This window comes from Musca domestica, unplaced genomic scaffold (genome assembly GCF_030504385.1).
Source record: "Musca domestica strain aabys unplaced genomic scaffold, Musca_domestica.polishedcontigs.V.1.1 33, whole genome shotgun sequence".
Taxonomy (NCBI): Eukaryota; Metazoa; Arthropoda; class Insecta; order Diptera; family Muscidae; genus Musca; species Musca domestica.
Window position 1 is genome coordinate 417,403 of NW_026712312.1, and position 25,791 is coordinate 443,193.

Sequence of the window (25,791 nt, forward strand, 5' to 3'; positions counted from 1 at the left end):
ATCGCTCGTTACTGTCATACTGGTAGCGTAGACCGATGTCAAGGAAGTGGACGAAAGAAAACAGCAACAACAGCAGAAATGGTTCGAAAAGTAAAGAAGTGAAACCCGTGTCTCAGTGGCCATAAAATCGCTCGTGAGCTGAACATATTGCAATATTCCATTCGGCACATATTGAAAAATGAGCTCGTGGTAAAGCCATTGAAATTCCAAAAAAAGTGCAAGAATTTACACCACAACAGAAAGATAATTGACTCAAAAAAGCTAAAAAGTTGCTTCGCTTGGCCGAAAGTGGACTGCCGAAACACTCGTTGTCCAGCAGTTTGTAAACAAACAAAATGAGTGATGATCGTGTTTAATTGCCAAAAAGGTCAGCTGAAAATGTGCACCATGTCAGATGGCCACCAGAATTCAAGCGCCGGCCATGGTGATGGTGTGGGCCGTCATAACAGCCGATGGTCACTCTCCGCTCGTATTAATCGACCATGGCATCAGAATAAATGGTGAATATTATCGTGAACATATTCTGGAGGGTTAATTAAAGTCTTGGGCACGCAAACATTTTGGCCGCAGACATTCCAACAGGACTCAACACCATCGCACCATCGCAAAATGATGTTCCTAGCTTAATTTCCAGCGCACAATTGCCACCGAAATTTCCGGATATCAATCCTTTGGACTATTGTGTCTGGAATATTTTGGAAAGCAAGGTTGGCACTAAAAAATACCAAAGTGTCGATTACCTCAAGCAAGCACTTCGCCGGGAATGGGCCAAAATACCGCAGAGCCAAAGGTGACCAATTCGAACAAATCTAAACTTATTCTAAAATTTGATGCTATTTCCGACATTTTTTGCTTTCATTCAATAAAATTAAAAAAAGGAAAAGTTATGGAGTTTGGGTTTGTTGCAGTGTTTTTTATCTCACTCTGTATATAGTTGTATAGTTTTTTACAAAATAGAAAGTTGAACCAATATTAAGTTCGATTGGGCGAAGCATTCTGCAAAAGGCGGAAATATTCAATTTAGAATATGAATTAGAAACATTGACCTTCACTTTCGGGTATGTAAAGATTAGTTGGAAAAATTGGGATTCATTTAAAAATGGGTCTAGACCAGAACAGATCTTTCGTTTCAAAAAATATTTAGATGTGTGAAATTTGAGGGGAGTTGGGTGCTTATTTCGCTTTCTTTGAGCGTTTATTTTAAATCTTGAACCCAATGTGTGGGAGGTACCAGAAGAAACTCTCCGATCTGTGCCATCTTTATAACAGATCTTGTGTTGATGGAAATATTGAGATATACCAAGTCTGAATGGAATCGCATGTTAATTTCGCGTTTTATGAGTTTCATGAACACTCAAATTTTTGAGTGCAGTAAACCGATATATCCCATTTTCACACCAGACTTGGGTTAATAAAAATACTGTGATGTGTGTAATTTGAAGAAAACCAGATTCTTATTTCGGATTTTATGATCGTTTTGTCCTTTTTGTCATAGTCCTATATAGACTTATTTTTGAAGTTTCCCATTCCCTGACAAATCAAATAATTTATAGACCTACTCATGAAGTAAATACTAGTGAGGTGTAGTTGACAGTCAATTTAATATGTAGTGTTACCCCAAATTAATAATGGAGAATGAACACGAGCCAATGACTATTTCTCTCTATTGTATTAAACATGTGGATGTGTTGATTTCATAGTAACACGTGAATTTTCATTGTGTCTCATTAAGGCCGTAAAATCAAAGGGACTTTTGTAAAAAAGGGTTTTACGTTTTGTGAATATTGTCTATTGCTCTCTCTCTCTCTCTCTCCGAAATAGTTTGAACATAAATGTCCATTGTGTTATTCTCTGAGAAGGTTCGAAGGTGTATTTGTTACAAAAACAGCTAACACTTGTATTGACATTCTTTTTTAATTAGTACTGTTTTAGCAATTATTTGCCGTATTTTTGGACAATTGCCAATTTTTAATGACTACCTTAAGAATATATATATTAAGAGTATAGTACTTTTGTATTCTTCTTTAACAAAGTAAGTGTATTTTTTTGTGTAAACCATTCTAGTAAAACTAGAAAATAAAGGTACCTTAGTTTGTCTTTCTTTAATATTAAGTTCGGACGTGGGTGAACTATGTCCATATCTTTTGGAACTTTTCTCCTACAATACAACCAGTCAACACAGAAATGTACGAAGTTGGATAAATACTTTTATGTAATAACTCATACAAGAATTAAAATAAAATATTTTGCTGGGAGTTTTGTCGATAAAGTAACTTTTAATATGGCCGTATACTGTCATCTGCTTTGATCCAGAAATACAAGAATGTATAAAATTTTAATACGATAATCGAATTTACTTTTATACCCTACAACACTATGTGTTGGGGGTATCATAAGTTTGATTGGGCCAAAATTTATGTAACACCTCGAAATATTGGTTTCCCACATAGGAAAGTATATATCTCGCCGAGATGAGTCGATCTAGCTATATATGTCCGTCCGTCTGTTTATGTTAAATTGTAATCAAGCTACAGGTCTCAATTATGAACAGATCCTCATGAAATTGAAAATATAGGTGGGTTAAGGTCAGAATAGAAACCAATTTTTTTGATTTTAATGTTGCTCTACAGGCCACAATTATGGCCCAATCGGCGAGAAAATTTACTTCGAGTTAGGGTTTAGGACTGGGCAGAAACCTGGGCGGCCATCGGACAAAAATTAGCGGCTAAAATAGACCCTCACTTTTATTTGAGAAAATAGAAAAATTTCCACTAAACCGCGAATATTTTTAATCCCAGCCAAATCACAAATTCATTAAAATATCACTTCTGACCATCACAGTGATGCTAATAGCCAAGAAATCGGATATATACCAAAATAGGTACAATATATGTGTAAAAGAATTGATCTTATTTATTCTGCTTATAAATCAAGAACCGCTGGGCCGATTTTCACAATTTCCATCAATTTGAAATGGTCTCTTGGTATAAAAGTATAAAATCTAAGAAAATCGCGGAAAAATATACCAATAAAGAATTGAACATCTTTTGTTTATTTTTTTCAATTTTTGTCATATTTTTAATCGCATGCGATATTTTCAATTTGACTTACATTTTTGAATTTTAAATTTTCTACATTTTTGAGGGTATTATATCGCAATTATCGTCCGATCGATTTCAAAAACGAAATCTTCCAAAATGGATTTGGATATAAGGGGACTTCGAACATATTGTAGTGTTCACATGGTCGGCCCCGTGGTGTTATGATATCGTAAAAATTTCAGGTTTTCGGAACAGATCAATACTTTTTATTTTTACATTTTTACGTTTTTTATACTTTTTTAACATATAATTCCTTGGAAGGTTCGTCTTATCATATCCTTGTTATTCACTCGTTTTGCAGAGCAATAGTATGCGTTATCCATGGCATAAAGAAGCTAACATTCGTATAAATATCAGGCAAAGCTGCTGTCGCGCTACAAGCATTACTTCCCGCTGCCACTATTCCATATTGTATGAAACGTTTTTGACCTTTGTAGGGTCCAAAATGCATTAATGGTCCACCACTATCTGCGGCGCATACGTTATGACCCCCTATATCCTTTCCGAAACATAAGTGCCGAGTATCGCTGAGTTGAATAGAATATTTATCGCTGCATGTCGAAAGAGGTAGTTGTTTCACTGGTGTTTTCAGAAGAATATCCGATTTATTGCCTGTGGTAAAAATGGGAATATTAATTTTTAGAAATTTACCAAAAAAAAAAAAAAAAAAAACAAAACTCTTTTACTAACCATTTTTGGTGTGACCCCAGCCGGCTATGAAAAAATTCTCTTCAGTCGGTGTATACAAATGAATGGGCAAGCATATAGGTTTAATGTGCTCTGTGAAATAAAAAATATTTATTTATTAACTGAAAAACAAGTAAAAAAGCTGTAAGTTCGACGGAGCCGAACTTTGAATACCCTCCACCATTTGTAACGAATTTGCCAATTCTCAAAAAAAAAAAAAAAATAAAATAAAATAAAATCCGTTAAAAATTCTGTTAAAATCTTTAAAATACCGAATGTAGCTGTTACATTAGGGTCTATACGACGAAATGGACCTGCATAGGTAACTTTTGTCATAAGCCATTACAATATTCAAATGCGAAACTTAACAAAAAAAGGTGAATAGTGTAGCTAAAATCATTATAATACCGAATATCGGCAGGTAACGTTAGATGGGGGCTATACAAAGACGTGGACCTGCACAGACAATTTTCTGTCTTTGGATGTAGTAACTTCAAATACCAAATTTGAAACAATTCCGGTGAATAATATCGCTAAAATTATCAAAATACCGAATATCGGGAGGTACCGTTATATGGGGGCTATACGAAGACGTGGAGCTGCACAGACAATTTTCTGTCATAGGCCGTAGTATCCATTACGAACTTCAAGTACCAAATTTGAAACAATTCCGATGAATTTTGTTGCAAAAATCATCAAAACACCGAATATCGGGAGGATACCGAATATCGGGAGGTACGTGGATGTATGTAGACAATTATCTTTCAGGGGGTAAAGTACTCACAAGGGACGCCTTGTGCGGATTCCATCCGTTGAATATCGGCGGTTACAGTTAAATGGGGGCTATACGATATCGAGGTCCTATATAGACAATTCTCTTCCAGGGGGAAAAGTTCTCAGAAGAAACTCCTTGTGCGGATTTTTAGGCAATTCCATTGAAAAATTTGACTACAATACCGAATATCGGGATTAACCATTATATGGGGGATATACGATATCCTGGACTTATATAGGCAATTCTCTTCGAGGGGCTAATGTACTCAAAAGGAACTTCTTTTGTGAATTTTAAGACAATTCCATTGAAAATTTTCACTATCATCAAAATGCCGAATATTGGGGGTACCGTTTTATGGGGAATATCCGATATTGTAGACCTAGACAGACAATTATCTTCTAGGGGGTAATGTACCCACAAAAAAAACTCCTTGTGTAGAAGTTCAGATAATTCTATTTAAGAATGTGGCTAAAATCATTAAAATACCGAATATCGGGGTGTACCGTTGTATGGGGACCATACGATATCATGGACCTGTATATATAACTCTCTTCCAGGGGTAAAGTACTCAGAAAGAACTCATTGTGTGAATTTTCAATGGAAATTGATTTGGCTACAATCATCAAAATACCGAATATCGGGGGTACTGTTGCATGGAGGCTGTATGATATAGTGGACCGATATAGCCCATATAGCGTGATGACAACAAATGGACAGACGGACGGACAGGACTAAGTCGTCGACGCTGATCCAGAAAATATATACTTTCTTAGGTCTAAAATTATTTTTACGATGAGTTGCAAACGGAATGACGAACTTAAAATAAACTCCATACTATGAGGGAATAACAAGTTAAAAAGCAGTAAGTTCGGCAGGGCCGAACTTTGAATACCCTCCGTCATTTGGAACGAATTTGGAAATAAAATCCTTAAAAAAATTCTGTTAAAATTTTAAAAATACCGAATAAAGCCGTTATATTGGTATCTATACGACGTGGACCCACACAGGCATTGTTTGTCATAAGTCAGTACCAAATTCAAATTCGGAACTTGAAATAAACGGTCAATAATGTAGCTAAAATCATCAAAATATCGTATATAGGGAGGTACCGTTATATCGGAGCTGTGCGAAGACCTGGACCAGCATAGAAGCATCCATCCAGCATAGGCTGAAGCATCCATTACGAACTTCAAATACGAAATTTCAAACAATTTCTGTGAGTATTGTACCTAAACTAGTCAAAATACCGAATATAGGGAGGTACTGGTATATGGGACCTATACGAAGACCTGGACCTGCATAGACAATTTTCTGTCACAGATTGTAGTTCCCATTACAAACTCTAAATACGTAATTTGAAACAATTTTGGTGAATAATGTCGCTAAAATCATCAAAATACCGAATATCGGGAGGTACCGTTGTATGGGGACCATACCTATATAGATAATTGTCTTCCAGGGGGTAAAGCTCGCAGAAATAACTCCTTGTGTGAATTTTCACAGAATTCCATTGATTTGACTACAATCATCAAAATACCGAATATCGAGGGTACTGTTGCATGGGGGCTATACGATATCGTGGACCGATACAGACCATCTTCGAACTTGACCTGCCTGCAGACAAATTTGTGCAAAATTTAGGTTCCTATCTTTTGTTGTTGTTGTTTTAGCAGTAGTACATACAAGTGTTTGCGTTCTGCTAATCTGGTTCCAGCTCCAGGTTTAGAAATTCGGTTACTTTAATGGGCTGTAGCCAGAGATCACCTATGGAACCTCCAGGAGGTTCCTATCTTAATTTATTTTGACTCTAAGGTGATGACAACAAATGGACAGACGAACAGACAGTATTAAGTCGTCGACGCTGATCCAGAAAATATATACTCTTTTAGGTCTAAAATTATTATTTCGATGAGTTAAAAAGGGAATGACGAACTTAATATAAGCTCCATGCCATAAGGGAATAAAAAATAAATAAATGTTTACCTTCTTATTGAATATTCACATGGTATTCGAAGTCCAATACTTACCTTTAAATTGAACCTTGCGATCCAATTTGATCAGGGCAATATCGTTGATATGATCCTCACTACTATACTCGGGATGTGAAATGATATTTTCTATACGAAAATCTTCCACCGGTGGATTGCATTTGAAAATGGCGCCCAATTGCAGGCAGTCGTAAACGGTTGAAATGTCATGTTCGCCAAGTCGTACACCAATGCTGTGAAATGAATAACCAATTACATTTGATTAAGGAATTTTCCACAAACAACCTTGATTTAAGGTCTGAATAAACTTCTCCAATTTTTATATTGCTTGCACTTTTTACTTACATCGGATCCATCGTATTCACACAATGGGCTGCTGTCAATACAAAGCGATTCGTTATCAATGAGCCAGCACAACCAAATTCTTCACCTGCTGGTCCATCATATTTCAATAGGGCCATCCATGGAAATTCAGTCAACCTTGTAATATTGTCATCGGCGATGCCAGTGCCGGTGCTACACTCTTCTTGATATAGAATATCAAAACCTGCATAAATAAGATATGGCAAAAGTCTAGGTAGTTACAGGGTATGTATTGAAGTTTTTGCTGAAATTACCTGCGGTGTTCAATAGGCCTTGATAATCTGGTATTGGATTTAAATACAAATTTTCCGTATTTTGCATTCTTTGTTTAACTATTGCTGTTGTTGGTCGCCAGACAGTTGCAGGTTCACAACACCAATGGGACTAGAATTAAATGTTATCGTCGGGGGAGTAAATGAAATAAATTAAAATAATTAAAATAAATGATTAAATAAATAAAAATAAAATATGTAATGAAAATAAAAAACCATACACATATTTGTAATTAAATGAATTAATAAATAAAATAAAAAATAAAAAAATAAAATAAATAAATAAAATAATTAATAAATAAATAAATAAATAAAACGTTTAAATATATTGATGTTGTAATAAATAAAATAAATAAATAAAAATAAAAAAATAAATAAAATAAAATAAATAAATAAAATAATTAATAAATAAATAAATAAAACGTTTAAATATATTGATGTTGCAAAATGGTCAGGATTCATCCCTTTATTGTTGTTTTTATAAAAACAACATTGGTTTATTTATTTATATATATTTTTTTGGTCATTCTTGGCTACAGGCTTTTTAAAAATTAAAAATTTGTTAATTTCTCCTTCGATACGAGCTTAATGTTTAATATATGGTGTGGATGATGGACCTTGTACGTCCTTTGGATAGCAGTATTTAGTATACCCTCAGGCAGATGGATAGAGAGGATATATACAGGGTGATATAAAAAAAAACTTTTTTTGCATTTTTTTAAATAATTTTTTAAGTTTAAAATAAGCAATAAATGTCGGAAATAACATCAAATTTTAGAACAAGTTTAGATTTGTTCGAATTGGTCACCTTTGGCACGAATTATGGCCTTCAAACAGCCAATGAAACCGTCACACGCTTCCCCAATGTTGCTCTGCGGTATTTTGGCCAATTCCCGGCGAAGCGCTTGCTTGAGGTGATTGACACTTGGTTATTTTTTAGTGCCAACCTTGCTTTCCAAAATACTCCAGACACAATAGTCCAGCGGATTGGTATCCGGAGATTTTGGTGGCCATTGTGCGCTGGAAATGAAGCGAGGAACCTCATTTTGTAACCATTCTTGGGTGATGCGTGCTGAGTGCGATGGTGCTGAGTCCGGCCAAAATCTTTGCGTGCCCAAGGCTTTAATATACCCTCCAGAATATTTTCGCGATAATATTCGTCATTTATTCTGATGCTACGGTCGGCCCACATCACCACCATGGCCGGCGCTTGAGTTTTGGTGGCCAACCGAAGGTGCACATTTTCTTTCAGCTGCCCTCTTTGGCAGGTAAACTCGATTATTTTGTTTTGTTTACAAACTTCTGGACAGCGAATGTTTTCTCATCGGAGGTAACCGAATTCCGCAGTTCACAACTTTCGACCAAGCGAAGCAACTCTTTAACTCTTTTGAGTCTATTTTCTTTCTGTTGCGGCGTAAGTTCTTGCACTTTGGCTTTACCCCGAGCTCATTTTTAAATATATGCCGAATGGAATATTGTGATATGTTCAGCTCAGGAGCCATTTATTCGGCCATTGCGATGTGGGTTTCGATCAAGTCGCTTCTTTACTTTTCGAACCATTTCTGCTGTTTTCTTCCGTCCACTTCCTTGACGTCGGACTACGCTACCCCAGTATCACGGTAACGAGCGATGGTACGAGACACAAAAGATTTATTCATATTTAAATGCTGGGGTGCTCTAACGATAGCCACTTGTGGTTTTCCAGCCAAATATGAAGAAATCTCACTATCACGCTTGAATTCCATCACGAATAAAAAATGTTCTGGAAAATTCTCACCAAAATGCTTTTGTACGCTTGTAAACAATATAATGAGCTGTCACTGGAATAATTTAAACAGCTGTCGGACAAGTGGCTTAGAAACGACAGTAATCTGTATAACCATACCCCAAGAAATATCCCATACATAGTCGACACAATCACTCCCATTTTATCTGAGTTATTATTTTTTTTTCGTCTTCATCCTCATTGAAATACTTACTGTTTTATCCTGATCCCTGGTACAGTCTGCACGAAGTAGATATTCTCGAAAAACCGTCAATGCATCGTAGTTCTTATTCCATTCGTGTAGAATATAGCACTCCGTATAAGGAACACAAAGTCCACTTTCATTGTGCGGTGTAAGACAGTGTCTATATTCTTCTTCTGTTCAATAAAAAATTCGATTTTTAGTTCCAATTTAATCACAATTAAAAAAACGCAAATTAACTTACGAGCCTTAACCATAAGAAAAATAACTACTAAAATAAAATATCTAGTGAAACCCATTTGACGACTGTGAGTTGAAACTACTAAATCCAATTGAGCAGAGCTTTTGATGAAAACTGTCTTTTATTATAATCTGTATCTGTCTGTATAATAGGTGGTGGGTTGATGTTACCCTCGTTAATTTCAAAACGTCACAGATTTGTGTGGAAATATTGTGTCTATATACATAAGATATGGAAAGTGTTTTTCCATGCTTTAATTGGGCTTTATTAAGGGAATTTAGTTGTTTAAACAGTGGCAGCTTCTTAATTGTTCTGAAAAACTACGTTGCTTATGTTTTTCATAATAGGCTTGACTATTTTCAGTGTTTTTCTTTTTTTAGAAAAACCAAATTTTTTTTGTCAACAGGTTCTGGTAAGACTTAAAATTTATTGATTTAAAGTCCTCAAAAATAAAATCGGCGAAATTTTCAATTTTTGGAAATAAAAAAATTATTCAAACAATAATAATCCACGATCAGGCCTTTAAAAAAAACCTTTTTTTTGGGGCTGCTCACTGACAATATTTTAACAAAATCAAATCAAAATCAAAATTTGGGCATAAAGTCTTTAAAAGAAAATTCTTGAAAAATGTACGATTTATTGCCAGGAAAGATTATTTTCGGCGGGAAGTTATTAAAGGATATTTTGAAAAAAGGCACACTTTTTATAGAAGGGAAGTCCGTGATAGACATTTTTGAAAATCCACAGAAAATCCTATTAATATCCTTGAAATATATATTTTAAATATAACGAACCAAGGTTTATATAACTTGCAAAATCGTAAAAATATTAAAAACTAATAAAAATCATTACGTTCAATACACTACCCTATTAAGCAAAGCTACTTTTTAAAATGAAGAGAATAAAGTAAAATAAGCATAGGGTGTTCCACTTTTACCAATGAGATCGGTTGCAGAATACATTTAAAGTTTTCAAAATACAATAAATTGGGTGAAACCGTTGTATGGGAGTCATATCAAAAACAATTTTCTACTACAAGGGTCTTAAGTACAAAATTCAAAACAAGGAACAGTGGGGTAAGATTTTCAAAAACGGAGATGAATTCAGGAAAGTATTCTTTCGCTTTGAAATTTTGTTCAGACATTTATATTACCCCTAGTATAGGATAGATCGATCCAGGTTTCGGTGTGGCAAAAAAAAAAGGAACAGCAACAAAGTCAAACGCCATAATTTTTACATTTTTTTATACCCTCCACCATACATAGTATGGAGGGTATATTAAGTGCGTCATTCCGTTTGTAACTCATCGAAATAATAATTTTAGACCCAATATAAATACTTTATATATTCTTGATCAGTGTAAAATTTAGCACTGTCCGTCCGCCCGTCCGTCCGTCTGTTGTAATCACGCTACAGTTAAAACGAATAAATATAGGAAGCTAAAATTTTGCACAGATCTGTCTTTTGTCTGCAGGCAGGTCAAGTTCGAAGATGGACTATATCGGTTCACGATATCGTATAGCTCCCATATAACGTTACCCCTCAATATTCGGTATTTTGATGATTTTAGATACAATTTTCAACAGAGTCTGAATTCTACACAAGGAGTTCTTTGTGAACACTTTACCCCCTGAAAGAGAATTGTCTATATAGTTCCACGATATCGTATAGCCCCCATATAACGATACCCTACCCCCCGCCCCCCGATATTCGGTATTTTGATGATTTAAGCCACATATTACAATGGAATTGTCTAATATTCCACACAAGGAGTTCCTTGTAGGTATTTTACCCCCTGCACGATAATTGTCTATAGTGGTCCACGATATCGTATAGTCCCCATATAACGGTACCCCCGATATTCGGTATTTTGATGATTTTCACCACATTTCACAATGGGATTGTCTGAAAGAAGTTCATTGTGAGTACTTTACCCTCGAATGCAGATTTGTCTATGTAGGTCCACATTATTGTATACCTTACGATATTCGGTATTTTGAAGATTTTAACAGAATTTTTAATGGATTTCATTTTTTTTTTTGAAAATTTCCTAATTCGGTGAGGTGACTGACACTTTGGTATTTTTTAGTGCCATCCTTACTTTCCAAAATACTCCAGACAAATAGTCCAACGGATTGGTATCCGAAGGTTTTGGTGGGCATTGTGTGCTTGAAATGAAGCGAGGAACCTCATATTGTAACCATTTCCTCAGCAGAGAGAACCAAAACCGACAGTTCACCACTTTCGGCCAAGCGAAGCAACTCTTTAGCTCTTTTGAGTCCATTTTCTTTCTATTTTTGATGCAGTGTAAGTTCTTGCACTTTTTGTTATTTCAATGCTTTTGAATGGAATATTGCGATTGTTCAGCTCACGAGCCATTTTTTGGCCACTGCGACGCGGGTTTCGATCAAATCCCTTCTTTACTTTCCGAACCATTTCTGCTGATGTTGCTGTTTTCTTCCATTCACTTCCTTGACATCGGGCTACGCTACCAGTATCACGGTAACGAGCGATGCAGTGTATGATTGGAATGTGGAGGAAGTTCTCGAAAAGTACTAAATGGTACTAAATTTGGTACAGTTTCGATTTGGCTAAACCGGTAGAACTGGAATTCTGAAAATTAGAGGAATGTAGGAAAAAAAACTTAAAAAAAAGGAAATTGGGCTCGTGGCTTTTTCGACAATTTTATTGCAAGGACCTCCGAAACCCGGTTTCTTATTAAGAAACGTGAATTTTTGAAGGTCTTCTGGGTAAACTATTTCAATTTTTTATAATTCAGAAACATAGATTTGGGATAGATGGAATAGAATTTGGCACCTGCGACCGAATTGAGTCTAGAAGCTAGCATGCCAAGTATGGTGAAGATCGGTTCAGATATAGATATAGCTCCCATATATGTTGTTCATCCGATTTGTTGTATTTGTTACCCACAGCCGTAATATACACTCCGTAACAACGATATTCAGGGAAATATATCAATTACAGCTCAGAAATATCTTTGTCAAATTTTGTGAAGATCGTTTCAGATTTGGATATAGCGCCCATATATATCTTCATCTGATTTCAAATTAATTTTCAACCAAATGGGCAATACAAGTCCGAATTTAAAAGATACAAAATGCTTCGGCATATTTAGTCATTTGAACTTTAAATAATAATTATAATCATAGCGTGTATGATTGAATTCTCCCATAAAAACTTTTAATTGTTATGTGGAGCTCTACTAAATTAGCAAAGTGGTGCAGGGTATCATAAAGTCGACCCGCCCGACTTTAGGACTTTCTTTACTGGTTTTATATAAATATATTTATTAAGGACATTTTTGCCAAAAACTGTAGACTTAAAAAAATAGATTAGATATATGGCCATAGGCTGAGGGTATATATAGCCCGTCAAACCAAAAGAATTTTTCTAACTTGTTTTAATTTTATTTCATTTAAATTTATTTTCTTACATTTAATACCTTAAAATATTCGATCATCAATAGAAACTATATTAATCCAAATTTTACACAACAATATTGTGCGTTATCCATGGCATAAAATTGCTAACGTTCGTATAGACACCGGGTAAAGTTGTTTTCAGGATACAAGCATAACGACCCGATGCCACCACTCCGTACTGTACGAAACGTCTTTTGCCATTGTAGGGGACAAATTGTATCAATGGACCACCACTATCACCACCGCATGTATCACGACCGAGTACATCGTCGCCGGCACACAAGTGTCGAGTTAAGCTGAGTTCAATCGAATACTCCTGACTGCATGTCGATACGGGTAACTGTTTGACGGGGGCTTTGAGTAGAACATTTGATGTACTGCCTGTAGGATATGTAAAAATTAATTCAATATTTTATAATATTTCAGAACCATGTTTTTAATATTTCGTACTTACCTTTCTCAGTGAATCCCCAACCAGCTATTAGAAAATGATCTTCAGGCTGAGTTTGAACAGAATTTGAAAAGATGGGCAGACATATGGGTTCAATGTGTTCTGTGGGAAAATGTAAAAGTGTAAATAAAATATTGAGTTATAAATTCAAATTCTCACAAATTCTCACTTACTCTTGAATTCAACATTTCGATCCAACTTGATGAGGGCAATATCATTGACATGTTTACTTTTGCTATATTCGGGATGTGCTACAATATTTTCTATACCAATATCTTCCACTGGTGGATTGCATCTCCACCTTGGACCCAATTTTATACAATCCTCTTCTGTTGATGTATCATATTCGCCCAGGCGTACACCAATACTGTGAAAGAAAATATTCGAGAAACAAGTGAGGATGTTATACGTGGACATTTTCGACAAATGAAATAACGTATTCAGGATAGAGCGGTCTCGGTAGGACCTCAATTGTCAAGTTTAATCTAATTTGGTGAAAAACTGTTGCAGAACCATCAAAATACCGAAAATACCGGAGGCGCCGTTATATGGCGGATAAACCAATTAGTGGACCCGACTTGAATAATTTTTGTAAAGGGAGAACAGATCTACCGAGAACCCCAATTGTCAAGTTTCATCTATATTGGTTGGAAATTATGGCAGAAACCTTCAAAATACCGAAAAAGGGAATCGAACATTTTTGCAAGGAGAGAACAGACCTACAGAGAATACCAAAAGTCAAGTTTCAGCTGATTTGGTTGGAAATTATGGCAGACGGCTTCAAAATACCGAAAATCGGGAAGTACCGTTATAGGGGGGCTACACCAATTAGTGAGCCTGTATCGAACATTTTTCGCAAGCAGGGAACGGACCATTCATGAACCCCAAATGTTAAGTTTTATCTAATTTGGTTGGAAATTGTGGTAGAAACCTTTGAAATACCAAAAATCGGGGAGTACTGTTATAGGGGAGCCATACCAATTGGTGAATCTGTGACGGATATTTTTTGCATAGACAGAACAGACCTACCAGGAACCCCAATTCTAAAGTTTCAGCTGATTTGGTTGGAAATTTTTGAAGAAAACCTTCAAAATCAGAAAATCAGAAGGCACCGTTATATAGGGGCTATACCAATTATGGGACCTGAATTAAAAATTTTTTGCAGAGAAGGAACAAAACTTTCAAGAACCCCAAGTGTCAAGTTTCAGATGATTCGGTTGGAAATTATGGCAGAAAATTTCAAAATGCCCATCATCAGGAGGTAATGTTATATGGGGGCTATACCAATTAGTGGATCTGGATTGAACATCCTTTGCAAGGAGAGAACAGAGCTACCGAGAACCCCAATTGTCAAGTTTCATCTAATTTGTTTGGAAACTGTGGCAGAAACCTTCAAAATACCGAAAATCGGGAGGTACCGTTACATGGGAGACCAATATATTTTTTCAATACCAATTAGCCTGTATATAATAGAAAACTTTGTGCCAAATTTCAAAGCTCAATATTAAATATTGTGGACTTTATTGTGATTTCAACAGAGAGATGTATAGACAGATGGTCGATTAATACGAGCGAAGAGCGACCATCGCTGTTATTGCGGCCCACACCATCACCATGGCTGGTGGCTAACCGAAGGTGCACATTTTTTGCTGACATCTTTGGAAAGTAAACATGATCATTTTGTTTGTTTACAAACAGCTCGACAACGAATGTTTTCTCATCGGAGAAAACCAAATTCGGCAGTTCACCACTTTCGGCCAAGCGAAGCAACTTTTTAGCTCTTTTGAATCTATTTTTTTTTATGTTGCGGTGTAAGTTGTTGCACTTTTTGGAATTTCAATGGCTTTACCCCGAGCTCCTTTTTCAATATTTTCCGAATGGAATATTGCGATATGTTCAGATCACGAGCCATTTCTCGGCCACTGAAACGCGGGTTTCGATCAAGTCGCTTCTTTACTTTTCAAACCATTTCTGCTGATATTGCTGTTTTCTTATGTCCACTTCCTGGACATCGGACTACGCTATCAGTATCACGGTAACGAGCGATGGTACGAGACACAAAAGATTTATTCACATTTTAATGCTGGAGTGTTCTAACGATAGCCACTTGTGGTTTTCCAGCCAAATATAAAGAAATTACACTATCATGCTTCAATTCCATCACGAATAAATTTTTTCTGGAAAATTCTCACCAAAATGCTTTTGTATGCTTGTAAACAATATAATAAGCTGTCACTGGAATAATTTTAACAGCTGTCGGACGAGTGGCTTAGAAATGACAGCAGTCTGAAATTGGTTGCAGTTTTGTCATCTCATCCTTTACATTCGTGGCCAGCGCAAAATTCGAAGTCGAGTAAGCGATGTCCGTCTGTCTGTTGTAATTACGCTATCTTTGGAACCAATTGAAATATAAGGCTAAAATTTTGTACACATGTGTATTTTGCAGAAGGCAGGTTAAGTTCGTAAAAGGGCTATGTCGGTCGTATCTCAATTTCGCAATGGATACTACATCCTATGACTGAATGTTTCCTATGCAGGTCCAGTATTTTTGACAATTTTAGCGACATTTTTCATCGGAGTTGTTTAAAATTTCGTACTTGAAGTTCGTAATGGGTACTTAATCCTATAACAAAAATTCGATTATATCGCTCCTCGTTTTTATGTAACCCCCATATAGCAAAACCTCACAATTGTCGGTATTTTGATAATTTTAGGGACATTGTTCACTAGCATTGTTTCAAATTTCGCATTAGAATTTCGGAATTGGTGCTACAGCCTAAGACAATAAATTACTTATGAAGAACCACGTCTTCGTATAGGCCCCATATAAGGGGTTTAATTTGAGAGATATTTTTTAAGGAAAATTATATTTTATTATAATTTATATTTTTGAAAATTATAAAGTTCCTTCAAAATGGTGGAGAGTTTTAAAAGTTTGTCCCGGCCGAAATTAGCTGCTTCCATACTTATTTTAACATTTAATGATTATAAAATTGAAAATATTTACCCTTTGCATAGTGACGTACCTGATCTAAGTCTGATATTTGTTTTTAAAGTACGAAGCTTCGAACTATCAGATATATTTGAACAATTTAAGATGATATTTAAAGTTGCCATAAAAAAACGTTAATATGGCCAAACCTTTTTCGTCCCCATCCTATAATACCTGCTTTTGATTACTAAAGTTTTTTTATTAAAAATAATAAAATGTTCTGTTTAATTTGTCTAAACAATTTGACAGGTAGTCTGAAACGATAAACATCGTTAAGAAAAAAAACTGAAATATTAATGTCTTTATTACTTGCAAATTCTTAAAATCATTTCCATTCATTAAGAGGCCGAATGAAAAAGGTGTGCTCACTCACTCACCTTAACGATGACGCATCAAAGTAAGAAAAAAAATCCAATTTTTAGGGATTTCTTTGTGGTTCAGAAATATTCTTAAAATCGGAATTTCCAAAATACATTTTTTATATTTAGCCACTTGATATTGGCATGTTTGTTCGGAATATTTGAAATTCCAAGGTAATTTCATTAGCCGTCATTACATACGCATGCACATACATTTATGACTAAATAAACCCGGCGTTCAGGAATTAATTTCAATACTAAGACCGAACCTTAATTTACAACTAAAGCAGAAAAAAAGGTGACTCACAATGTATCTTTTATACCCTCCACCTTGCAAAGGAGGGTATATTAACTTTGTCATTCCGTTTGTAACATCCTTAAATATTCGTCTTAGACCCCATAAAGTATATATATTCATAATCAGCATAAAATTCTAAGTCGATTTAACGATGTCCGTCTGTCTGTCTGTACGTCTGTCTGTCTGTCTGTTGAAATCGCGATACAGCCCACATTATTTGACGTAGAGCTCCAAAATTTAGCAGAGCTATTTGCATTATGTCTAGGATGGTTGGTATTGAAAATGAGATATATCGGTCCACGTTCTGGTATAGTCCCCATATAACGGTACCTCCCGATATTCGGTATTTTGATGATTTATGCCACATTTTTTCACGGATTTGTCTTAAAATTGGTATTTGTAGGTCATAGCGGGTCCCTGAGCGTGTGGCAAAACATTGCATGTATAGGTCCACGTTGTGGTATAGCCCCCATATAAAGGTACCTCCCGATATTTAGTATTTTAGTTTTTTTACCACATTTTTTCCCGGATTTGTCTGAAAATCGGTATTTGTTGGTCATAATGGGTTCCAGCTCCGGTGGCGAAACATTGTAATTATAGGTCCACGTTTTGGTATAGACCCCATATAACGGTACCTCCCGATATTCGGTAATTTGATGATTTTTGCCACATTTTTTTAGGGATTTGTTCGAAAATTGGTATTTGTTGGTCATAATTGGTTCCAGCTTCGGTGGCGAAACATTGCATGCATGGGTCCATGATTTGATATAGCCCCCATATAACGGTACCTCCCGATATTCGGTATTTTGATGGTTTTTGCCACATTTTTTCACTGATTTGTCTAAAAATTGGTATTTGTGGGTCATAATGGGTTCCAGCTCCGGTGGCGAAACATTGTAATTATAGGTCCACGCTTTGGTATAGCCCCCATATAACGGTACCTCCCCATAATCGGCATTTTAATGGTTTTTGCCACATTTCTTCTAATGTTTCTTTTACCCTAAGGTGGAGGGTATTAAAAGTTTGGCCCGGCCGAACTTAATGTTTTCTTACTTGTTTTTCTTTGTTTTAATTTAACACTTACACTGGATCCACTGTGTTCACACAATGTGCTGCTGTCAGCACATAACGATTCGTTATCAATGAACCACCACAACGAAATTGATCACCCGATGGTCCACGATATTTCAACAGAGCCATCCATGGAAATTCGGCCAACATCGTGACATTGCCACCGGCAATGCGATTGCCGTTGTCTGTACCACAGCGCTGTCCATTCAGAATGTTAAAGCCTATAGAGGAAAAATATTCAGGAAAATAAGTTAGGTATGATATTCAATAGACATGAGTTGTGAGGGACATACCTTCAGCATTCAATTGACTTTGATAATCTTGCATGGGATTTAATGATAAATTATTGATACTTCCCGTACTCGGTTGAGTTGTTGCTGTTGTAGGTCTCAGAATCGTATCAGGTTCACAACACAGACGTACCTGGAAAATTAAAAAAAAAAATAAGGATTTGTTATAACATCTACCATGAAAAGGGTGAGATGAAAAAAACTGCGACCAACTCGTGCCACAAAAATTTTCAGTGACAGCTCATTATATTGTCTAAAATCGTACAAAAGGCATTTTGGTGAGAATTTTCTAGAAAAAAATTATTCGGGATGGAATTCAAGCGTGATAGTGTGATTTCTTTATATTTGGCTGGAAAACCACAAGTGGCTGTCGGTAGAGCACTCCAGCATTTAAATGTGAATAAATCTTTAGTGTCTCGTACCATCGCTCGTTACCGTGATACTGGCAGCGTAGCCCGACGTCAAGGAAGTGGACGGAAAAAACAGTAACATCAGCAGAAATGGCTCGAAATGTAAAGAAGCGACTTGATCGAAATCCGCGTTGCAGTGGCCGAAAAATTGCTCGTGAGCTGAACATATCGCAATATTCCATTCGGCAAATATTGAAAAATGAGCTCGGGGTAAAGCCATTGAAATTCCAAAAAGTGCAAGAATTTAAACCGCAACAGAAAGAAAATCGACCCAAAAGAGCTAAAGAGTTGCTTCGCTTGACTGAAAGTGGTAAACTGCCGAATTTGGTTTTCTCCGATGAGAAAACATTCGTTGTCTAGCAGTTTGTAAACAAACAAAATGATCGCGTTTACTTGCCAAAGAGGTCGGCTGAAAACCTTCGGTTGGCCACCAAAACTCAAGCCCCGGCATAGTAATGGTGTGGGCCGCCATAACAGCCGATGGTCGCTCACCGCTTATATTATTCAACGTGGCATTAGAATAAATACCGAATTAATCGCGAAAATATTAAAGCCTTGAGCACGCAAACATTTTGCAGACCTTGGACATTCCAACTCATCACCATTGTTCTCAGCACGCATCACCCAAGAATGGTTATAAAATGAGGTCCTCGCTTCATTTCCAGCACACAATGGCCACGAAAATCTCCAGATTCCTATCCGTTGGACTTTTGTGTCTGGAGTATTTTGGAAAGCAAGGTTGGCACTAAAAAAATCTAAAGTGTCGATCACCTCAAGCAAGCGCTTCTCCCGGAATGGGTCAAAATACCGCAGAGCAACATTCGGGCGTGTGTCGGTTTCATTGGCCGTTTGAAGGCCATAATTCGTGCCCAAGGTGACCAATTCGAACAAATGTAAGCTTATATCTAAAATTTGACTTCGATGCAGTTTTTGAACTCACCCTGTATATGTGTTATTTTAGTTAAGTTCCGCCCATATCAGGCTATGTTTGAGAGTACCGCCCTTTTTTTTTAAACACTTAAGACTATCTGATATTGTCAATTTTATTTAGAAACAGCTAAAAAAGCTGTTAGTTCGGCCGGGCCGAACTTTGAATACCCTCCACAATTTGGAACGAATTTGGCAATTCTCAAAAACAATAAAATCCGTTAAAATGCTGCTAAAATCTTAAAAATACCAAATGTAGCTGTTATATTAGGGTCTGGTAACATAGGTCATAAGTAACATTTGTCACAAGCCATTACAATATTCAAATGCGAAACTTAGAAAAATCGGCAATAATGTAGATAAATTCATAAAAATACCGAATATCGGGAGGTACCATTATATGGAGGCTACACGAAGACGTGGACCTGCACAGACAATTTTCTGTCTTAGGCTGTACTATCTATTACGAACTTCAAATTCCAAATTTGATACAATTCCGGTAAATAAATTCGCTAAAATCGTCAAAATACCGAATATAGGGAGGAACGTTTATATGGGGGCTATACGAAGATACTAGAGTGATTTCCACAGACGGACGGACATCGCTAAATCGACATAGAATTTTATGCTGATCATGAATATATATACTTTGTGGGGTCTAAAATGTATATTTCGAGGTGTTAGAAACGGAATGACAAACTTAATATACCCTCCATACTATGGTGGCGGGTATAAAAATATTGTATATTCCTTAATTCATAAAGCAATCGCAAAGTATATGATAATTTCGCTGATACTTCTTTCTCTCCGCAATGGTAAGAGATGTCGTCGCTATACTCACTATCGTCTCCTGCTCACTGGAACATTTTGCTTGATACAAATACTCCTGCAAACTCTGTGGCAATGTTCCATTATATTTCCTATACCATTCATAAAGAAAAGAACACCGGGTATAAGGAACACAAAGTCCATGTTCGTCGAGTGGTGTACGACAGGGCGATTCTTCAACGTCTTCTGTACAATTAATATTTTATGCTTTCCATTAAATTATGCGACGGAAATAAAATCAAAAAATTCAAACTCACGAGACTCGACTGCGATAAAAAATATAAATAAAATGAAAACTATGATGGTGTCCATCAAGAAGACTGCAGTTTATAACAGCGGAATTAAACTGAATCGAGTTTTTGATTGGGAATGGTTTTTATTGCTATTTGTGTGGTACTTGGGTAGACTTAATCTCGTCAATTAATAAACGTTGTAGATTTACGTTGTAAAAAAAAATGTCATAAAAGCGATATTCAGCCTACAGGGTGAGGTGAAATAACTGCAACCAACCAACAAACTGCTGTTATTTCTAAGTCACTTGACCGACAGTTGTTAAAATTATTCCAGTGGCAGCTCATTATATTGTTTACAAGCGTACAAAAGCATTTTGGTGAGAATTTTCCAGAAAAAAAGTTATTCGTGATGGAATTCAAGCGTGATAGTGTGATTTCTTTATATTTGGAAGACACTCCAGCATTTAAATGTGAATAAATCTTCTTGATCGAAACCCGCGTCGCAGTGGGCGAAAAATGGCTCGTAAGCTGAACATATCGTAATATTCCATTCGGCAAATATTGAAAAATGAGCTCGAGGTAAAGCCATTGAAATTCCAAAAAGTGCAAGAACTTAAACCGCAACAGAAAGAAAATAGACTCAAAAGGGCTACAGTGTTGCTCGGCCGAAAGTGGTGAACAGTCGAATTTGGGTTTCTCCGCTGAGAAAATATTGGTTGTCCAGCAGTTCGTGCAGTTGTCCAAATGATCGTGTTTACTTGCCAAAGAGGTCAGCTGAAAATGTGCACCTTCGGTAGGCCGCCATAACATCTGATGGTCTCTCTCCACTCGTATTAATCGACAGTGGGATTATAATAAATTCCGGATATTATCGCGAAAATATTCTGGAGGGCGTATAAAAGCTTTGGGCACGCAAACATTTTGGCTGCAGACCTCGGACATTCCAACAGGACTCAGCACCATCGCACTCAACACGCGCCACCCAAGAGGTTCCTCCTACAAATTTAGGTTTGTATTAGTATTAGTATTTTGGAAAGCAAGCACTAAAAAATACAAAAGTGTCGATCACCTCAAACAAGCGTTTCGCCGGGAACGGGCCAAAATATCGCAGAGCAACATTCGGGTAGCGTGTGACGGTTTCATTTGCCGTTTGAAGGTCATAATTCTTGCCAAAGGTGACCAATTCGAATAAATCTATCTGTATCCGAAATTTTTGTTTTCATTCAATAAAATTTAAAAAAATGTAAAAATTATGGCGTTTGACTTTGTTGCAGTTTTTTTGTCTCACCCTGTATGGTTGTGACTAAGAGCTGTAGTTGGATTTTAATGAAAGAGGATTACATTATTTTATTCAAGAAGAAATTCGTTAATGGTTTTTATGTGAGCCATAGAATGATGATATAAATGTTTGCAATATTTTTATGTTCTTTGTAGATTAATAAAATGCATTAAGAAATAAAATCTAAAGTTTGAATAGATAATAGATCAATATATCTATTTCCTACCTACGCCAAATACCAAATGTTGCGAAATTTATAACAAAATATTGGGATTCATTTGTATATGATCCTATAGAAAACTTTGTGGTCTACCAATCCGAAACTCTTTTAAGGTTTTGATCTATATATCGAGCGCTATAAAATCCATTCAAATCTTTTGATGACATACTAGAGGTAACATAAATGTCTGAGCAAAATTTCAGAACCATAGAATGCTTCCCTGAATTAATCTCCTTTTTTGGGGATCTCACCCCACTTCGCGAAGTAGCACTTGTCTTTTATTTTTAGTTCTACTTTCATAATCTGTTGAATGTTTCCTGTAATTACTTTATTTTTTTTAAATGTCCCACTCCCTCGGGACGGGTGGTTAATATTTAATCCAGTTGCCACTGGATAGTTCTATTTCCATTGGCCTGACATGCTATGTGTAGTATTAACCACAACTCTGTGGAGGTCATGTACCATCTTGGAAACCAAAATTTTATATTAACATTGAATTCCCATGCAACCGTAATTGTTTCATACCTCATTTCACTTCACATTTTTATATTAGTGCAATGACACATACTTTTTTTAATCACAACAAAACTAAAAATATGCACAACAACCACTGCAAAATATAATCGCATGGATATTTCCCGTTTATCTGGATGGTTTTTCCCTCCTGGTTTAATCTAGCTATAAAAAGTCACATATACATGTATGTTTATAAGACACTAGCTGAACCCGGCGCGCTTCGCTACTCCTTTCGCTTTTATGTGCATTCAACATTTTATAAACAAATATTTTGTAGTTTAAAAAAAATTAAACAAATTTAAGAATTTAAAGCAGGATCATGTTAATTCTTTTAGTTTTTTTACTGTTAGGCTATTTAGCCAAATTCTGTCATACCTTTCAATCTTTATTAAAGTTTGACATATATAGCGTGTTGGTACATCAAATACTATATCCAAATCTGTACCGATTTTAATATAATTTTACAAATTTATTTCCAGTTTTACATTGAATTAGGAGACATATAACATGTTTTGTGCATCAAAAATATGAACCGAAAATATATATGTGAGCTATATATCCAAATCTGAAACAAATAAATTTTAAGACTGAATTCCATTTCACATTCCAAATTTCATTGAAATTGGAGATACATAGCGTGTTTGATGCATCAAAAACATGAAATCGGCAGAAAATATATAAGGGAGCTATATCAAATCTGAAGCGATTTCAATGTAATTTGGCAAATAAATTTTAAGAGTAAATTCCATCACAAATTCCAAATTTGCTGGGAATGGGCCAAAATACCGCAGATCAACATTCCGGCAGCGTGTGACAGTTTCATTGGCCGCTTGAAGGCCATAATTCGTACCAAAGGTGACCAATTCCAAAAATTTAAACTTATTCTAAAATTTGACGCGATTTCCGACATTTTTTGCTTTCATTCAATAAATTTGAAAAAAATTTGAAAATTATGGCGTTTGACTTTGTTGTTTGATTTTGTAAATGAACTTCGTAATAAGCTCTACATATGAAGGAAAACGTCTTCGTGTAGCCTCCATATAAGGGGTTTAATTTGAGAGATATTTTTTTACGGATTTTTTTTGAAATTTTTGAAGTTCCTTCAAAATGGTAGCTACTTTTTATTTGTTACTTCCTCAAAATGTATAAAAGACTTATTTCCCTAACAAATCTCTCGCGCATAAGCACTTTTCTTTAGCAATAAAATATTTCATTGCTCCTTGATGGCCGATTTTTTAATCACCGCCTTAAGACATTTCACATTTTAGTACTCACCACCGGTTCATTGTCCCTCGAACATTTTAATTTCTGGATGTATGGATAGAATGCTTGCGGAACATTTCCCTGGTACCTTTCATGCAATCTCTTTACAAAGCTGCACTGATTGAAAGGAACACAAGTTCCTGGCGAATTATTTGGCATGCGGCATAATTCTTCTGTAAATATGATTTTTTTTTTAATATTTGTAAATTTTCGCACACAAAACTTTCTTTGTCACTTACGGGTTTTCACCGAACTTATTGTTACAGCAAAAATAACAACAACAACGACGACACTGCAATAAACCAGATTTATTAAAACATTCATGACTTTGGCCGTGAATTATTTGTTGTTTGTTGATCAATGTTGAGCGGTTAATGTTCACCGGTAGACTGTGCCGCTTGCGAACAGGTGGTTTTGTTTATAAGTGAGTAGTGGTGGGGCAAATCTCTCAGTTTACAAATTGTTTGAATTAATCTCCGCACACACGCACACAAACACACACATCTTTCTCCCTTAGCCAAAACCGGCACTCCTAACTTGACTTGCATTTTATTCAAATCGAACTGGTATTCTTTCTTCTCAAACAGATGAATGAAAATGAAGATGTAGAGGGAGTGAGATTGGTGTGATAGAAAATGTTCAATGTCGTTGGCCCATTGTTATTAATTCTTCTTGATTAAAATTTACATCAATCCTATTTAGAATCCTAATTTGTTTCTCGTTTTGTCAAAACGGTTACTCTTTAGTTTTCACATGAAGTTGTGTGGTGCGTTTTTAGAAAAAAAGTTATTCGTGATGAAATTCAAGCGTGATAGTGTGATTTCTTTATAATTGGCTGGAAAATCACAAGTGGCTGTCGTTAGAACACTCCAGCATTTAAATGCGAATAAATCTTTTGTGTCTCGTACCATCGCTCGTTAGCGTGATGCTGGTGACGTAGCCCGACGTCAAGGAAGTGGACGGTAGAAAACAGTAACATCAACAGAAATGGTTCGAAAAGTAAAGAAGGGACTTGATGGAAACCCTCGTCGCAGTGGCCGAAAGATGGCTAGTGAGCTGAACATATCGCAATATTCTATTTGGCAAATATTGAAAAATGAGCTCGGGGTAAAGCCATTGAAGTTTGAAATTGAAAGTGCAAGAACTTACACTGCTACAGAAAGAAAATAGACTCAAAAGAGCTAAAGAGTTGCTTCGCTTGGCCGAAAGTGGTGAACTGCCGAATTTGGCTTTCTCCGATGAGAAAACATTCGTTGTCCAGCAGTTTGTAAACAAACAACATGATCGTGTTTACTTGCCAAAGAGGTCAGCTGAAAATTTGCACCTTCGGTTGGCCCCCAGAACTCAAGCGCCGGCCATGTTGAGGGTGTGGGCCGCCATAACAGCATCAGAAAAAATGCCGAATATTATCGCAAAAATATTCTGGAGGGTGTATTAAAAAGCCTAGGGCACGCATACATTTTGGCCGCAGACCTTGGACATTCCAAAAGGACTCAGCACGCGTCACCCAAGAATGGTTACAAAATTAGGTTCCTCGCTTCATTTCCAGCACACAATGACCACGAAAATCTCCGGATATCAATCCGTTGGACTATTGTGTCGGGAGTATTTTGGAAAGCAATGGCAATAAAAAATACCAAAGTATCGATCACCTCAAGCAGACGTCTCGTCGGGAATGGACCAAAATTCCGCAGAGCAACGTTCGGGTAAAGCAAAATACTGCAGAGCAACATTCATTGGCCTTCTGAAGGCCATAATTCGTGCCAAAGGTGATCAATTCGAACGAATGTAAAGTTATTCTAAAATTTGATTCTATT

The 25,791-nt window shown here is 36.2% G+C and overlaps 1 protein-coding gene across 1 annotated transcript; it reads right to left on the reverse strand.

Annotated features, from left to right (window-relative positions):
• Window positions 1-3,237: 3,237 nt before the first annotated feature.
• LOC109611842 (uncharacterized) lies at window positions 3,238-24,387 on the reverse strand. Its single transcript, XM_059125518.1, has 14 exons — window positions 24,214-24,387; window positions 23,987-24,147; window positions 18,302-18,431; window positions 18,022-18,229; window positions 13,462-13,655; window positions 13,292-13,390; window positions 12,906-13,218; window positions 9,398-9,495; window positions 9,166-9,329; window positions 7,169-7,298; window positions 6,897-7,098; window positions 6,591-6,784; window positions 3,792-3,881; window positions 3,238-3,713 (listed from the first exon to the last, which is right to left on the reverse strand). The coding sequence occupies exons 1-14, from the start codon at window positions 24,296-24,298 to the stop codon at window positions 3,388-3,390; spliced, it is 2,394 nt and encodes a 797-aa protein (XP_058981501.1). The 5' UTR covers window positions 24,299-24,387; the 3' UTR covers window positions 3,238-3,387.
• Between the last annotated feature and the right edge of the window lie 1,404 nt (window positions 24,388-25,791).

What these genes read in the sequence shown, in the direction of transcription:
- LOC109611842 (XM_059125518.1), bottom strand. Translation starts at nt 24,298, where the DNA reads ATGAATGTTTTAATAAATCTGGTTTATTGCAGTGTCGTCGTTGTTGTT. An exon ending in TTGGGGATTCACTGAGAAAG is followed by an intron (nt 13,219 to 13,291) that starts GTAAGTACGAAA and finishes CATATCCTACAG; the next exon opens with GCAGTACATCAAATGTTCTA. An exon ending in ATAACGCACAATATTGTTGT is followed by an intron (nt 9,496 to 12,905) that starts GTAAAATTTGGA and finishes TTTCATCAAAAG; the next exon opens with CTCTGCTCAATTGGATTTAG.